We start from the raw sequence: 17,780 nt of genomic DNA on the forward strand, positions 1-17,780 counted from the left end.
GCAAAAAGTTAAAAGACCCACAGTTCCAGTTATATGGACTTTGCAAACAAAGAAGAAACAGTAGTTTTGGCTGGTGGGTGGTTTTCTTTTGTTTTGTTTCCAGAATTAGTGCTTAATGCTTTTACTTCAATAAAAATAATAGCAACATTTCAAGGTTCATCAGCATCCCTACAACAACAAAGCACTGTGCATGTATAGTGTAGGAACACAGGTCTTTTGAGGAGACTGATTTCAAGGAAGGAGTTGAACAGAGTGGGGAAGAAATTTAATTTAAAACTTCCTGAGAAAAATGCTTTGGATGGTAGCTTTTTGTAAAATGCTATTCTTCTTCGAGTGCTTGCTCATGTCGATTCCATTCTAGGTGTGTGTGCGCCCATGTGCACAGTTGTCAGAGACTTTTGCCTTAGCAGTATCCATAGGGTCGTCTGCAGCGCCCCCTTGAGTGCTGCATTCATGCGTTGGTATAGTAGGTGCCGCCAACCCTATGCCCTCTCGCTTCCTTACCACCCATGACGGTTGGTTGGAGCGCCTTGTCTTGTAAATCGCAAGAGCATTAGCGGTTCTTTACAGCCTTTGTTTATCTTCTTTGTATATAGTTTGTAGATACTAAGTTAAGTGTTAACGTTAGTTTGGTAGTTAGAGTCCCAGCTGGGACTTTGCCTCAGAGCAGGGCAGGCCCCATTCTCCCAGCTTCAAACCATGCTTGTCATGCAGCAGGCCGATGCCTATCGGTGACCCCCCTGACAGCTGTTTGAAGTGTTTGGGGGAGTCCCATAGAAAGGACAAGTGTCGAATCTGTAAAAACTTTCGACCTAGAACCCAAAGGAGAAGGATATCTGCTTGAGGGCCCTCCTCATGGAGGTGGGGCTTCGTCCTGCATCAGAGCCCTCCCACTCGGACCCCACACCGAGCACTTCGATTTCAGTGCAGAGCGCAATGCCAGCACTGGGCTCCGCCCCGCACTGTTCCCCCTTGCCGGTGCCTAAGAAGCGGCAAAAGAAGAGGAACCCTCCTGGCACCAGAAGGGAAAGGGGCTTTTGGAAAGGACCGAAGTCAGGCCATGTGCCTGCCCTGGGGCTTCACGGGGCTATGGCAGAGGTCGATTCCCCAGCCCGGCAAGGAATCTGACTCTGGGGAGCGGCAGGGGACCCTGGTCTCTCCCAGGGCCCTCATTGCCCAAAGCGGCCCTGGCGGCTAAAGAACAAGTAGGCTGAATGGCACCGCAGATGCCGCAACAGGCAGCAGGTTCGGCTAAGACCCTGACATCTAAGGGCAAGCCGATCATGGGAACGCCTCACAGAGCAGTGGAGCACCCTTGGTCACCGGACTGCAGGCACATCTCCACAGCCTTGGACCTCGGCACTGTATCCTAGGTCACCGACCAGAAGGCCCAGATCCTCGATGCGTTCTCCCCCTATAAGACATGGGAAACCAGAGTCAAGGCACCGGTCCCCGTACCACCAGTACCGGCAAGCTTCTCATCAAAGATCACCACGGCCCAGGTCACCTTCACCCAGACGGTCTCCCAGATGTCAGTCCCTGCCCAGGCAGGGCCGCTCCTTGTCACAGCATTGATCCCGTTCCTCCCGGTACTGTTCCTCGCCCTCATCTCGCCAGTCGCCAACCAGAGTCAGTTGATAGACTCAGGCCTCAATGGCTCCACCCTGGTCGCCGTAAGGGCAATGGTATACAGGCATACGGAGTATGGTATAATGGCATACAGAGTATACTTATAAAGTTTGCAGATGATACCAAGCTGAGAGGGGTTGCAAGTGCTTTGGAGGATAGGATTAAAATTCAAAATGATCTGGACGAACTGGAGAAATGATCTGAAGTAAATAGGATGAAATTCAATAAGGACAAATGCAGAGTACTCCATTTAGGAAGGAACAATCAGTTGCACACATACAAAATGGGAAATAACTGCCTAGGTAGGAGTACTGTGGAAAGGGATCTGGGGGTCATAGTGGACCACAAGCTAAATATGAGTCAACAGGGTAAAGCTGTTGCAAAAAAAGTGAACATCATTTTGGGATGTATTAGCAGGAGTGTTGTAAGCAAGACCTGAGACGTAATTCTTCCGCTCTACTCCGTGCTGATTAGGCCTCATCTGGAGTATTGTGTCCAGTTCTGGGCGCCACATTTCAGGAAGGATATGGACAAATTGGAGAGAGTCCAGAGAAGAGCAACAAAAATGATTAAAGGTCTAGAAAACATGACCTATGAGGGAAGATTGAAAAAATTGGGTTTGTTTAATCTGGAAAAGAGAAGACTGAGAGGGGACATAACAGTTTTCAAGTATGTAAAAGGTTGTTACAAGGTGGAGGAAGAAAAAATGTTTTTCTTAACCTCTGAGGATAGGACAAGAAGCAATGGGCTTAAATTGCAGCAAGGAGGTTTAGGTTGGACATTAGGAAAAACTTCCTAACTGTCAGGGTGGTTAAGCACTGGAATAAATTGTCTACGGAGGTTGTGTAATCTCCATCGTTGGCGATTTTTAAGAGCAGGTTAGACAAACACCTGTCAGGAATGGTCTAGATAATTAGTCCTGCCATGAGTGCAGAGGACTGGACGAGGTGATCTCTCAAGCTCCCTTCCAATTCTGTGGTCCAAGTCGGACCAGGAGTTCAGCCCGTCGCCAAGGAGGGGTAATTCGCCGCCAACTCGTGAGACTGGCATGGCACCTGCAGTGACAACATGGCAGCAGGGACAGTTGTCTGCTCAATAGTCGTACTGGAACCCGTGAGGCGTGCCAGTAACGCCAGTCCCGTGTTCCCACCAGTCCTCCCTCGCTGCCTCAGACAAACCGGCACAGCCAGCGCCGGAGTCAGAACATGATACCGAATCCAACGCGGGGACAGCGCACCAAACCTCAGCACCTAAGGAGCCATCCCCGGAGAGGAAGGGGGAATCTGCTCCTCCACAGGCGGTGCAGTCATCGTCGTCTTCCCCGGACGAAGCGGTGGCAGGTCCCTCCAAAACAGGCAGTCCCCCGACGACTTCAAGGAGCACCAGGCCCTCCTTAAAAGGGTGGCTGCTAATTTGAACCTACAAATTGAGGAGGTTGCGGAGGAATCTGATGATCTCTTTAACGTTATATCCTCCTCCTCCACCCCGGCCCGGGTCACGCTGCCCGTCCCCCCAGGGTCCTTAAAATTGCCAAGTCCTTGTGGCAAACCCCCTCTTCCATTCTGCTGAGTTCTAAGAAGGCGGAAAAGAGTATTACAACCGTACAAAATGGTTTGAATACCTCTACACACACCCTCCAGCATCTTCACTGGTCGTGTCCGCTGTGAATGAAAGGGACAGGCAAGACCACGTTAGTGGCACACCAAAGAACAAAGATGCCAAGAGACTCGATTTATTTGTCAGAAAGATTTATTCAATAGCCAGCCTACAATTCACAGTGTCTAACCACCAGGCCCTGTTAGGCAGGTACAATTTTAACCTGTTGGGACTCCCTTACAAATTCAAAGAGGCCCTTTCACAGGATCGAGCCTGGGAGTTTGCCGCTTTGGTGGACGAGGGCACAGCGGTGGCAAAGGGGGCCCTCCAAATGGCCTGGGACACTACTGACTCAGCAGCCAGGATGGTCGCCTCTATAGTGGTCATGAGGCACAGCTCCTGGTTGCAGTCCTCCAGGTTGTCCCAGGAGATGCAGGCCTCTATTCAGGACCTCCCATTTGAGGGGGCAGGGCTCTTCTCCGAGCTCATGGATTCAAGGTGCCACGACTTTAAAGACTCCTGGGCCACCCTCTGCTTCTTGGGCCTTCACACACCTCAGCAGGCCAGGAAGCAGTTCCATCCTCCACTTCCTCTGCCCCCACAGTCTAGGTCCTGGGGAACTCCCCGATCCGGTTCCTACATGAGGAAGGACAGAGACAAAGGGTCTAAGCAGCGACACCCGTCGTCTTCCTGCTCGTCTGCTCAGCCTGACCCTCCCAGGAGGCCAGAAGCAGTCATTTTGAGGGTGCGCTCAAGGATGACGACCCAGTCACTTCACTGGATCGACCCTCCCTCTCTCTCCTCGACCGCCTCCACCCCTTCCGGTCAGCCTGGTCTCGGCTAACCTCGGACCATTGGGTGCTAGAAGTAATATCCTCAGGTTACATCTGCAGTTCATAGCGCCAGGTTGGCTGCGCCAGCATTGGTTCGGCATGCTCCTGAACCTCTCGGTGGCCGCTCCATTGCTGCTACCACTCAGGCTGGACCTACTATCCCAGAACCATGGCAGTCTCCTGCATCCGAACCTGGCGGCACGGCACCTGACAGCTTGGCTACTGCATAGTTAAATGCGCAGGAGCATCAGTGCTCGGCTGATGTCCAACAGGTCCTGTTGGGCAGTAGAAAGCCCTCCACCAGAGCAACCTACCTGGCCAAATGGAAGCGGTTCACCTGCTGGACCTCAGACAAAGGCATTAAGCCTGAGCAAGCCTCACTGCAGTTAATCCTGGACTACCTTCTGCATCTCAAACTCCAAGACCTGTCCCTTTCAACTGTCAAGGTTGACTTGGCGGCTATCTCGGCCTTCCATCTGCCGCTTGAGGGAAGGTTGATTTTTGCCCAGGACATAACTGCCAGGTTCCTCAAGGGCCTTGAGCACCTCTACCCACACGTTCCTCCGTGGGACCTCAATCTGGTGCCGTCTCGGCTCACAGGACCCCCCTTCAAGCCTCTGGCTTCCTGCTCTCTCCTTCTCCTTTCCTGGAAGGTTGTCCTCCTGGTTGCAGTAACATCTGCCTGCCGGGTCTCTGAGATTAGGGCACTCACCTTGAAACCACCCTACAGGGTCTTTTACAAAGACAAGGTCCAGCTGAGGCCACACCTGGCTTTCCTGCCCAACATGGTCTCTGTTTCATACGGGCCAGGACATTTACTTACCTGTCTTTTTTCCAAAGCCGCATAAGTCAGAGAAGGAGTGTAGGCTGCATTCCCTAGACGTCAGGAGGACATTAGCCTTCTACATTGAAAGGACCAAGCCATTCCGCAAGTCGACGCAATTGTCCATCGCTGTGGCTAACAGGATGAAAGGTCGCCCGGTGTCTGCTCAAAGAATTTCTTCTTGAATCACCACCTGTATTTGCTGCTGCTGCTGCTATCAGGGTAAAGTGCCATACCCGGCGATTGTAACCGCCCACTCAACCAGGGCACAGGCCTCTTTGGCAGCTTTTCTGGCCCAGTTGCCTATCTAGGACATCTGTAAGGTGGCCACCTGGCCAGCCATCCATACGTTCACGTCCCACTACGCACTTACCCAGCAGGCCTGGGACGATGCTGGCTTCGGTATGGCAGTACTACAAGCTGCTAAACTGTGAACTCCGAGCACACCTCCGAGAATACTGCTTGTGAGTCACCTAGAATGGAATCGACATGAGCAAGCACTCGAAGAACTAAAAACGGTTACCTACCTTTTGTAACTGTTGGTCTTCAGGATATGTTGCTCATGTCCATTCCATTACCCACCCCCCCCCTACCCATCTGTCGGAGTTGCCTGCAAGAAGGAACTGAGAGGGCGTAGGGTCGGCAGCACCTAATATACCGACGCATGAGCGCGGCATTCAGGGGCGCCACAGCCTACCCTATGGATACCGCTAAGGTAAAAGTCTCCAACAGCTGTGCATGTGGGTGTGCACACACCTAGAATGGAATGAACATGAGCAACACATCTCGAAGAAAAACAGTTACAAAAGGTGAAAGATGAAAGATAACACTGATTTAAGATTACTGCATTCTATTAATAATGTATCCTTATTTTATTTCAGTTACCATGCAGCAGGTAGCCAGGACAGTGGCAAAAGTGGAGCTCTCAGACCATGTGTGTGATGTGGTGTTTGCTCTTTTTGATTGTGACGGTGAGTGGTTTTAATTTACTGTAATCGGTCTGACCTTTTCATATTCCCAGCCTGTGCCCAGTGGGTTGTGTAGTTTATCTGTATTTCCAAAAACAAAACAAACAAAAAAAACCTGAAAGAATCAAGCTATAAAAGCTAAATATGTTATATTTGTGCATTTCGATAATATTTTCTTTTCAAGGGATGAGTTGGTTGTATCTGACAAACCTTTATCAGCACCAGAGCACTCTTCTATTGTTCCCCATTTTGCAATTTATAATGTATAGAGATACTAAAAGTAAGATCAATAACCAGAGGCAGTCAAAATGAATGAGATTTGGAGGCTTTCTTCCTCTCCACCCCCAGGCTAACTGGCTTTTTATCTATTGTTTTCATTTCTGCTCTCCAGCTTATCAATAGCATGAAAATACTGCTAGATTTTGGACTTCCATAGCATTATTATCCATTTCATGGTGGTATTCACTGTTCCCTTCACACTGTATTATAATTTTCTGTTTGTGTTGTGGTCTGTATTGTGACCGACCCAGACCAGTGGGGTACAGGAGTCTGGTCCTATTGGGATCCAGGAAGTGGGCGGGCGAAGCTAAAGGATCCCCCCCCAGCCTAAGGGGGGGATCCACAGGACCTGGAGACCAAAAAATTACAGGGGACAACTAATAAAAGAACAGGGACAGGAGTGTGGTTACAGGAGTCTGGTAGAGGGCAAATATACTGGTCACTGGATGAGTAGTTTTCTGTTCCCTGAGTGACCAGAGAAGGGGCTGCACTAGAGTAATCAGGAACCTGCTAGAACCAGTTAAGGCAGGCAGGCTAATTAGGACACCTGGAGCCAATTAAGAAGAAGCTGCTAGAATCAATTAAGGCAGGCTAATCAGGGCACCTGGGTTTTAAAAAGGAGCTCACTTCAGTTTGTGGTGCGAGTGTGAGGAGCTGGGAGCAAGAGGCGCAAGGAGCTGAGAGTGAGAGGGTGTGCTGCTGGAGGACTGAGGAGCACAAGCGTTACCAGACACCAGGAGGAAGGTCCTGTGGTGAGAATAAGGAAGGTGTTTGGAGGAGGCCATGGGGAAGTAGCCCAGTAGTCATGCAGCTGTTACAGGAGGCACTATAGACAGCTGCAGTCCACAGGGCCCTGGGCTGGAACCTGGAGTAGAGGGCGGGCCCGGGTTCCCCCCAAAACCTCCCAATTGACCTGGACTGTGGGTTCTTCCAGAGGGGAAGGTGTCTGGGCTGTTCCCCAACCCACATGGTGAATCTCTGAGGCAAGAAAATCCGCCAATAAGCGCAGGACCCATCAAGATAGAGGAACTTTGTCACAGTATTAAAAGCTTATACTTTTCCAGAGGGTTTTGTTAATGGCATTTCAGTGCTCTCTGAAAGTTTTCATATATCTATCTTTAAAGTTTGAGGGTTTTGTAGGTCAGATTGCTGGCTGAATAGCTCACTGCAGAGAGAAAGCAGACTATCTTCTGCTCCCAGAAACATTATATGTTTAACAAAATTAGCAATTATGGCCTATTGTTGGTAATAAGAATATTTAGCACTAACACGGTACTTTACATTTACAGCTCTGTACAAACACTAGCTAATTAATGGTAGCAATGCGCATTGTCATGCAAGAAACCTGGAATTTATTCCCAGTAGTTTGCTTTTTCTGGCCTGCTCTTGTCACTCAAAAGCAATCTCAGGTTGATTAAGGAGGAAAATTACTGAGCTCAGAAGAATGATGACTGCAGTGCAGGTCTCAAAAGTGAGAGCTTAAAAATGGAAGTTGAAGAGATCCGAAATCCTCCAGCAGGGATGCTGAATTAACAATTAATGGTTAACTCAATGGCCAGTTCAACGAATAGATGCACTGTGCCCCCTACACAGCAGAACCAAAGTTCAGTTAAAGAAACTAAGAACCATAGTCTCTAATGCTAAACTAGGTTTTGCAGATCTCATATATAAGGATTTTATTCCTGCTGTGGTGATTTTTCAATATCCCACTAACTAGTTTAATTTTTCCCTTGAGGAGAAAAACTCAGGGCTGGATGTTGTCCTCTGTGAACAGTAGCAGAAACATTCAAAACTGCAGTATACATGCCATGCCTTCAGACATTCAAGTGAAACATTACACTCTGGTAATAATTGGACCATGCAAACCAAGAGTATCCTCTGTGCAATGGCATTTTGTGGAGTAAGCAATGAGTTTTAGTCACACTTGCATTGTGAAAGTGAATATACTTAACTACAGAGTCACAGTGATCGTGTCTGCATAATGTGTGGCGAGCCAGAACTTAATGCAGTTTGTAATAAGACTAGTGAGAGTGGCTACTTCAAGCACTGTAACTCTGAATATGGAAGTTCAGTAGCTGCCCTTCAGTGAGTATATTGGGTACTTTGTTTAACCAGCCTACCCTCCTGTGACATTACACTTTTCTATGACATCATGGCTGGAAATCACACCAGAAGCTGGGAATGGGTGACAGGGGATGGATCACTTGATGATTACCTGTTCTGTTCATTCCCTCTGGGGCACCTGGCGTTGGCCCCTGTCAGAAGACAGGATACTGGGCTAGATGGACCATTTTTATGTTCTTATGAAATGCCACTGCTCAACTGGAGAAGCTGATTAGCCAACTCATAACATCACTCCATAACATCACATCACTTCACTTCTTGACAGCACTGTCACAAAACATATCGTCCTCATGTAATTAGCACTTAAATGGCATTTTACATCTTCAGAGTACTTTGTAAACACCAATTGTCACAGTATTTCTCTGAGGTACATAATAATAAATAAGAGTTGTTATCCTTATTTTACATCCAGGGAAACTGAGTTAAGTATTTGCCTAAATCCACAGGGCAAATCATTGGCAGAGCCAAGAACATAACCCAGGAGAATTTACTGTATCTCTAGTTATCCAGTGTATTCAATGGTAAACACTGCTCTACAGCCAAAATGCTTCTGAAATAAATGTAGTCAAACTTTACTAATTCTGGGTCACTGAGAACGAAAATGATGCTTAAAATTGTTGATTGGCTCTAGTTTTCAAGATATGCTATTGGGTCAGTATATACGACCCTTGACTTGGGAATGGCGGAGGATAAGTGAGTTATAAAGGGAAGGGATCTCAATTTAAACCAGAAATGACCAAAATACATCTTTGACTGGATCTATGAATAAATCTATGACTGGGTTTGGACAGTACTTGCTTTTTAGGCAAAACAATGAATGATGCAATCTGAAACTGGTATTGCGTCATACATGATATGAATTGCATCATGTTATTCCTAGAAGTCATGGATGATGCAATCATAACGAAGCTTACATCACTCTGCTGAACAAATTGCCCTATATCAGCTCTAGAAATCATACAGTGTCATGCTCTCTTATTTGTCAGTGTTTGATTTTGCAAAGGGACACATTTCTGTTTAGCCAAAGTGAGCAGAGATGCCTCGTACTTGTGTGAACAGTGCAGATAACTTCTGCTATGTTTGTGGTGAAGTGACTTTTGCATCACAAAAGCGCAGTATAACCACTATGGTTAAGAAAGCCTATCACCTTTCTTTTGGCTGCAAAATTGGAGATCAGGACAAGAGGTGGGCCCCACACATATGCTGCAACACTTGTGCAACAAATCTTCGCCAGTGGTTGAACAGGAAAAGGAAATCTATGCCTTTTGCAGTGCCAATGATTTGGAGAGAGCCAACAGATCATACCAGCAATTGTTACTTCTGCATGGTGCCTCCAGTTGGGAAAGGTGTGTCAAAGAAGAAAAAGTGGACTGTGCATTATCCAAACATTCCATCAGCTATACGCCCAGTACCCCACGGAGAAGGACTGCCGGTTCCTGGTGCACCAGAATCATTCTCACTTGAGTCAGACGAGGAAGAGGATGAAACTTCTGGTCCTGAACCATCAATGTCACAGGACCCACATTTTCTCCCATCCTCCTCCTCTGAACCACACCTCATAACACAAGGTGAACTGAATGACCTTGTCAGGAATTTGGAACTACCCAAGAGTAAGGCAGAGCTGTTGGGCTCCAGACTACAGCAGTGGAATCTCCTGGCAGGTGATGTTAGGGTTTCCATGTTCCGTGACCATCAAAAGGATCTTGTCCCATTCTTCTTCATGGAAGGTGATCTTGTAGCCTGCAACAACATTGATGGTGTGATGGCAGCCCTCAACATCGTTCACGATCCAGATGAGTGGAGACTGTTCATTGATTCATCGAAGACGAGTCTTAAAGCTGTTTTACTGCATAATGGCAATGTTTTGCCATCAATTCCAGTTGGTCATGCAGTCCATATGAAGGAAACCTATGACAACATGAAACAACTTTTGAGGTGCATAAACTATGACCAATATCAGTGGCAGCTTTGTGGCGATTTGAAGGTTGTTGCTCTCTTGCTTGGTCTGCAGACTGGATACACAAAGTACTGCTATTTTCTCTGCGAATGGGATAGTCGTGCAAGAGATTCCCACTACATCAAGAAAGATTGGCCACTCCGACAGTCATTGGAGCCTGGGAGGAAAAGTGTTCAGCATCCACCACTTGTTGAATCAAGGAAGATTTTGTTACCACCCTTACACATCAAGCTGGGTCTGATGAAGAACTTTGTCAAGGCCATTGACAAAACACAAGCAGCTTTCAAGTACCTCCGTGGAAAATTTCCAAGGTTAAGTGAAGCTAAGATAAAGGAAGGTGTCTTTGTTGGTCCTCAGATTCGTGAACTTCTTCGAGATGATGCATTTGACCGTGCACTGCGTGGCAAGGAAAAGACGGCATGGAAAGCCTTCCAGTTAGTGGCAATAAATTTTCTCGGAAACAACAAGGCAGACAACTACAGGTTGTTGGTGGAAAACCTCCTCAAGGCATACAAAAGCCTTGGTTGCAACATGTCACTAAAGATACATTTTTTGCACTCTCATCTAGATTTTTTTCCACCGAACTGCAGAGCAGTGAGCGACCAGCACGGCGAGCGATTTCACCAGGACATTGCAACAATGGAGAAACGCTATCAGGGCAAATGGAGCCCATCAATGCTTGCAGACTATTGCTGGATAGTGACAAGAGATGCTCCATTTAATGAATACAAGAGACAAGCCAAGAAGCGCCGAGTAGACACTGAATAGGACTAAACTATGTACAGAATAGTTTTTTGCCTTTTGTTTCATAATAAATTTTATTTATATAACCCTTTTGCTGATTTTTAAAGTGTTACATAAACAGGACAGGTGAAATATTATCATGTAAAGCAACCATAAACACATGAAAAGACCTAGGTTTACAATTTATGATTAAAACTCTACTATCTACACAATATACATAGACATAAAATGTAAAAACTTAAATATCTTAGAAACAGTAGCCAATCAGTTGTTTTAATTGTCATATTTGAATTCAGCACATCAAAATACATAATAAATAGCACATTTTATCTCTGAAGCAGACGACTTCTCAAAAATTGTAGACCAGTGAAATCAGGTAGATATTAAATATTGGTAGACTAATGGCTCATCATTTTTTGCTTATGTTTTCTTTTAATAAACAGTAGGTCCATTGTGCCCTCAAAGGGGTAAATGTACTCACTATCTAAAGATATCCAGCAGGGCTGTCAAATCACCCATTTTGATATGCTATCCATCCTCTGATACTGTGTGTGTGCAAATAGATAGTTTTGTGTTCACTGTTGATTAAATGATAAATGCATCTTTGCAATTGTGTCCATTTATATCCCCTCTTGCTTCCAGCTTCATATTCTTTCCTTGTACCTTTGGTGAAAGAAGGTTGAATCACGTTTTTCCTAAGTAGTTCAATAGCGATTCCTGATTGGAATCTGCAAGCCAGATATTTCGATCTGTAATTAGAGTGAATTGAAATGTATCCAAATGGTCTCCATTTGCATACTCTCAGAGGAGATTCTGTTGAATGTTTTGATACCAAATCTTTAGAGGAAAAGACTGTTCTGTTAGAGAAATCTCTTCAAAGATAGGAACATAGCATAAAAGCAGACACAGATCTCTTTAGTTTCATTTAGCCTGTGTATACAGACTTTTCTAAATATGGCTTAAGGAATGAAACTGCTGACATTTTTTTTTTAACATGGTAGCAAGTCCTGATGGTGGGTGAGTGATGGGGGAGGGAGTGCTGAGAAAAGGATACATTTGTGATCTTAAATGAGACTCCACAGTTTCAGATTGGAAGTAGTTATGTGGTTGCTTTTCTGTCAGATAACAGAGAAGCTAAAGATGGCAATACTGGATTAAGAAGTGGACTGCAGATAGAGAAAAGGATTGTTCTAAGTCAGCACAAAGAGCAGAAAATAAAGTTAGCAATGAGACCCTGTTTTTAGGAATAATTATGGGGGTTTTCTAGTTCCTTGTATGTATGTACACAAAATGCAGAAAGAACATGAGAGGGCTTTGTTCAGAGAGTTATATTTCCAAAAGCCTTCAGTTTTCAAGCCTCTTAAAACCAGTCTGAATGAATAATGTCCTGCACAATGGATTTTATTGGGCCCCTCTGCCCAGTGCACCAATAAAGACACAGGAAATCGGTTGAAATATCTGTGGCCAGATTATTTAAAACAAAAACAGTGTTTGCTAGAGCTTTTAAAATCAGGATGGTCTGAAAGCTTTGCTTCCTTGGAGTATTTCTTGATTTACATGCAGAGTGGGCAGGGGACAAACTCTGTAGCAACGATACAATTAGGAAGAGACAGGTTGTCTCTTAAGCAAGAGTCTAAATGACAGACACGAAGCAGGAAGAAGCACTGGGCGTAGAACTGTCAGGAATCCTTTCTTCTTTTCTTGTCAAGTGGTCTTGGGGAAAGAAACATATGCCTACAAAATTGATAGTAAACTAGACAGGGATTTCAGAGACCTGGATGTCTTCCAATGAATTGGAATGTAAAGGCAATGCATTATGTTGTGTCTCTGAATCTGATTGGGAATAGTCCCTTCAGAGTCTGTCAGTATTTTTTCATTAAAAATCCTAGGGATTATAAATTACCCCTAAAAATTAGCTGTGGAATAAAACTTGCCAAAATGAGTCCAAGTCTAGCAAGTTTTTAAAAAAAATATCTATTTCAAAACCTGTGACACTTTCTAAATTATTTCAGTACAAAAAAGTACCCTCAAGAAGTTTCCATGTTCACAATACGCTCAGCTCCACTTCTAACTTTATAAACATTCAGCTTTGTTGTGATTATTCTTTTTTGAGTATCTTCCATATTTCCCTTGATAAGTCTCCCCTCTTGGTAGATTTCTCCCTGTTCATTTTTCCATCTAAGATCCCAAGTTCCAGTTCTGTGTATGGTGCAATATCTAGGTTCAGTAGTGCAGGATGAGTCTGGAGTTGCAGATTGGACCCAAGGTTTCATTGTGTTAGTCAGTTTAAGTCAAACTCTTAACATAGCAGTTTAGAGAGAGCCCTTTGTAACTCTTCGCAGTCAGCTTTGGACTTAACTATCTTGAGTAATTTTGTATTGTCTGCAAACTTTGCCACCTCATTGTTTACCCCTTTTTCCAGATCATTTACGAATATGTTAAACAGCACAGGTCCCAGTATAGATCCCACTATTTACCTCCCTCTCACTGTGAAAGTGACTATTTCCTGTCTTTTAACCATGAGAGGACCTTCTCTCTTATCCCATGACTTCTTACTTTGCTTAAGAGCCTTTGTTGAGGGACATTGCCAAAGGCTTTCTGAAAGTCCAAATGCACTATATCTTTGTCCACATGTTTGTTGACACCCTCAAAGGATTCTAATAGATTCATAAGGCATGATTTCCCTTTACAAAAAACATGTTGACTTCTCCCCCAACATATCATGTTCATCTATGTGTTTGATCATTCTGTTCTTTACTATAGTTTCAACCAGTTTGCCTGGTACTGAAGTTAGGCTTACTGGCCTGTAATTGCCAGGATCACTTCTGGAACCTTGTTTAAAAATCAGCATCACATTAGCTATCTGCCAGTCATTTGGTACAGAGGCTGATTTAAGCAATAAGTTATATAGCACAGTTAGTAGTTCTTCAATTTCATATTTGAGTTCCTTCAGAACTTTTGGGTCACCATCTGGTCCTGATGAGTCATTGCTGTTTAATGTATCAATTAGTTCCAAAACCTCATCTATTGACACCTCAGTCTGGGACAGTTCCTCAGATTTGTCACCTAAAAAGAATGGCTCAGGGGTGGGAATCTCCCTCACATCCTCTGCAGTGAAGACTGATGCGAATGATTCATTTAGCTTCTCCACAACAGCCTAGTCTTCCTTGAGTGCTCCTGTAGTACCTCCATAGTCCAGTGGTCCCACTGTTTGGCAGGCATCCTGGTTCTGATATACTTAAAACAAATTTGCTGTTAGTTTTTGTGTCTTTTGCTAGTTGCTCTTCAAATTCTTTTTTGGACTGCCTAATTATACTTGGCAGAGTTTATGCTCCTTTCTATATTCCTCAGTCGGATTTGACTTCCAATTTTTAAAGAATGTCTTTTTGTCTCTAATCTCCTCTTGTACTCTGTTATTTAGCCATGGTGGCATTTTGTTTAGTCCTCTTACTGATTTTTTTTTCTTATTTGGGGTACACATTTAATTTGAGCCTCTTATTATGGTGATTTTAAAATGTTTCCATGCAGCTTGCAGGCATTTCTCTCTTGTGACTGTTCCTTTTAATTTCTGTTTAACTAGCTTCCTCATTTTTGTGTAGTTCCCCTTGTGAAGTTAAATGCTGCTGTGGTGGGTTTCTTTGGTATTTTTCTCCCTACAAGAATGGTAAATCTAATTACATCCTGGTCGCTATTACTGAGTGGTTCAGCTCTTGGACCAGATCCTGTGTGCCAGTTAGGACTATATCAAGAATTGCCTCTCCCCTTGTGGGTTCCAGGACTAGCTGCTCCAAGAAACAGTCAGATGTTGTCATATGCTGCTTGACATAGGTGAAAAAAAAATCTGCCAAATTGTAAATGATCACTGATGGGGCTGCATTGCGGTGTCAAAGATTTTTGCCACCTCTGAATCTCACTTATGTCAACATTAAATACCGGACTAAAATATGAAATTTTCCTTATTGCTATGACAATAGTTGGGTCTTTGGAAAATAAGTCGTTGAACCTGTCATGCATTTTCATTTAAGACCACTGTGTCACAGAGTTCCTGACTGCAATGAATCACAAAGTAAACATTTTGATAACAGCATTCATTGTTTCAATTAGTAATTGGGCCTTGTCCAGAAAGGATGCAGAATTGTAATTGGTGATATAATAATACTGTCAAAATTAAACCTGCAATCATTTTGCTCAGCAGATTGTCCTGAAATGATCCCATGGGGAGAAGCATTTTTCACATTTTGTAAAATGTGAATTGCATATGAAATTGGAGTTAATTTACAATTTGCTATTTCCAAGCTTCCTGCTGGGAGGTGCCATCGTGCTGAAAAACAGCGCTATTGTGACACCAGCCATACAGTGGCTGTCAGCAGGAAACTCTGAAGTGTTTGTTTTAATCAGAAACTTTAACTTCAAATATAACGTAAAATTTGTACATTGCTACCAGCACTTTTCATGGCCTGACTTGTCAGGAGACTAAAACAAAACATTAACCAGTCTCTTTTTCTTCTCTAAAGGAAACCAAGCTTTTGGTACTGCCCTCCAAAGATTTCTGGGCCTTTTATTTTTGTACTTTCAAGTTAATGAACATTTTTTTCCCTCTTCCCTTAGGGAATGGAGAGTTGAGTAACAAGGAGTTTGTTGCCATTATGAAACAGCGACTTATGAGAGGTTTGGAGAAGCCCAAAGACATGGGATTTACACGACTCATGAGGGCAATGTGGAAATGCGCGCAGGAGACAGCTTGGGACTTTGCTATGCCCAAACAATAACTGCAGCAAATGGAAGAACCTGGTGTACAACATGATATTGGGGCCATAAATCTATCTGTACTGCTCCTGCAAAACATGCCATTGTCAGATGCTCTGCAGATGAACACTCTTCACACAGAAATCTACTGAATGATAACAGACCCATTGCTACATTGAACTAGAAAAAAACCACCCAAAAGACACAGACTATTAACAACTGGAGTTTTTCCAAACACCAGAACAGAAATTGGAGCCTATTGTATCTTCTGCTTTAATTTTTCCACTGTTGATGCCTCTTTAATATTAATCTCTCAGGAAAATTACAAGAATAATTAGTTCTGTGTATTGCAGCCACCAGTTTCATCTCCATGGTATGCTCCAGTGTCCAACAAACCCAGGATTTTATGTAGAATTGAATATGGATAGCTTCAGAGAACAACATTGGTCGGAACAGTCCCATATGTGTCAAGCAGTGGGACAGAAATGCCTAGCAAATATACGAGTAACAAATCCTAGTCTTTTGCTCCTGAATTATTTTTAGTTTAGATTTTAAGCATTATTTACAAAAAGTGTGTTTAGAATGAGCTTTCGAAAGAGAGCTGGGTTTATAGAAAACAATATCAACCTTTGTTTATTACGGAAGCTGTCCATAAGATTAAGGCCAGAGGGGTCCAGCAAGGGTGAGAAGAATGCCAGAGAACTTTCTTCTATAGGACTGTTTTGTTTTTCCCAGTTGGATTTCTTATCTTGCAAGCTTGATGTGAAATAGGGATATGCCTGGTCAAGCAGGGGGCTGCCTTGGATATAAGGAGTTTTAAATGGCTTAATTTTTTTCCCACCTTTCTCCTCCCTCAGAAGAACCCTGCCTTGCATAAGCAACCTAACATATATGCTCTTTGTAATTCTCTTTTTAATAAGGGGCTCCTCCCCCTGTGAGACTGTCCTTCTATATGGGGTATTGGCTTTAAAGCTGCTATTTACTGAATGCTTGAACATTGTAAAATATTACTTTAATTACATTGGTTCACAACAAAAGCAAATGCTCATCTTTCAACTATGTTTATGGGAAGCCTCGTGTCTTTAAGTCACATTTGACTTTGTTGGCAGCAAGTCAACAAAAATCTCAACCTCTCTCTGCTGAAAATGAACTCCTACTAAATGTAAAAGGAGAAAACACAAAGCATCAGTTTTAGAGAAGGCTGGAGGGTGGAATTCTGTGCATCGTTCGTTCTCGCTCACTGGTAAATGTGCTTGTTGTTTTGAAAGGATCTGTTGACCGAGGTTTTACGTGGCCTGTGTTTGGCAAAAAATCTGATAACACAGTGTACTCTAAAGTACATTGATTAGAAAGCTACCTTCCCCCTTTCACCTCCACACTTCAACTCTAAGTCTGACATTGTTAAATATTTAGCCTTCCCTAGCTAATCTAATAACTTGTCTATGTGTGGCATGAAGTATGCATCCAGATCAGAAATAGCATTATTTAACCCAATGGAAATCAAGACAGAAATGGATTGTCCCATCAGGTTTGGGCACCAGTACAACAGGGCTGTACCAATTACTTTGAGACACCTTTGTGATACCTACTTTGAGCATCTCTCAAACTTCCCATGCAATTGCTTCCTGCATTTTTTCTGGCACCCAGGAAGTCTTCCTTACTGGTTTTACTTCTGGGTTGGTACAAGTATGATGGGAAATCGTTTTTCCTGAGGCTGATGAAAACTTATTAGTTCTTGGGCTTGTTGTTCTGTTAAGCTCTCAGAAGAAACCATTTCATCCAGTGCCAAAGGCCCTAGAACCTCAGGACCTAGATTTAGCATCTTGTCTGGATTGACAAGGAAACTTTCCCACTCCTTCCAGGTTTCAACAGGTTCACATGAAAGATGTTTTTTCCTTTTCTTTTGTTGGATTAGTCTTGGGTGCAAATAATTTAGCAATTTAGCATGTACAAGTCCAAGTGTTGTCAAATAAAAAGATATAGCTCCTCTCTACATTCACATCAAGTATGTGAAACAATAGACTGTCTGTAAACTATCAAACCCCAACCACATTGCATAACTGAGTATTACAGTGCTCCTA

At 43.9% G+C, this 17,780-nt stretch overlaps 1 protein-coding gene across 3 annotated transcripts in view; it reads left to right on the top strand.

Moving 5' to 3' along the window:
* The window catches only part of MICU1 (mitochondrial calcium uptake 1), a 237,289-nt gene extending 220,603 nt beyond the window's left edge, over positions 1 to 16,686 (top strand). For 2 of the 3 annotated variants that reach the window (XM_065407426.1, XM_065407428.1), the window contains exons 11-12: positions 5,763 to 5,852; positions 15,562 to 16,686. In XM_065407426.1, coding sequence (XP_065263498.1) covers positions 5,763 to 5,852; positions 15,562 to 15,722 — 251 coding nt within the window. In that variant the 3' untranslated portion in view covers positions 15,723 to 16,686. The remainder of the gene's footprint in view (positions 1 to 5,762; positions 5,853 to 15,561) is intronic. The other variant, XM_065407427.1, reaches the window with a different exon arrangement.
* Positions 16,687 to 17,780: the final 1,094 nt, after the last annotated feature.

This window comes from Emys orbicularis, chromosome 7 (genome assembly GCF_028017835.1).
Source record: "Emys orbicularis isolate rEmyOrb1 chromosome 7, rEmyOrb1.hap1, whole genome shotgun sequence".
NCBI classification, from domain to species: Eukaryota; Metazoa; Chordata; order Testudines; family Emydidae; genus Emys; species Emys orbicularis.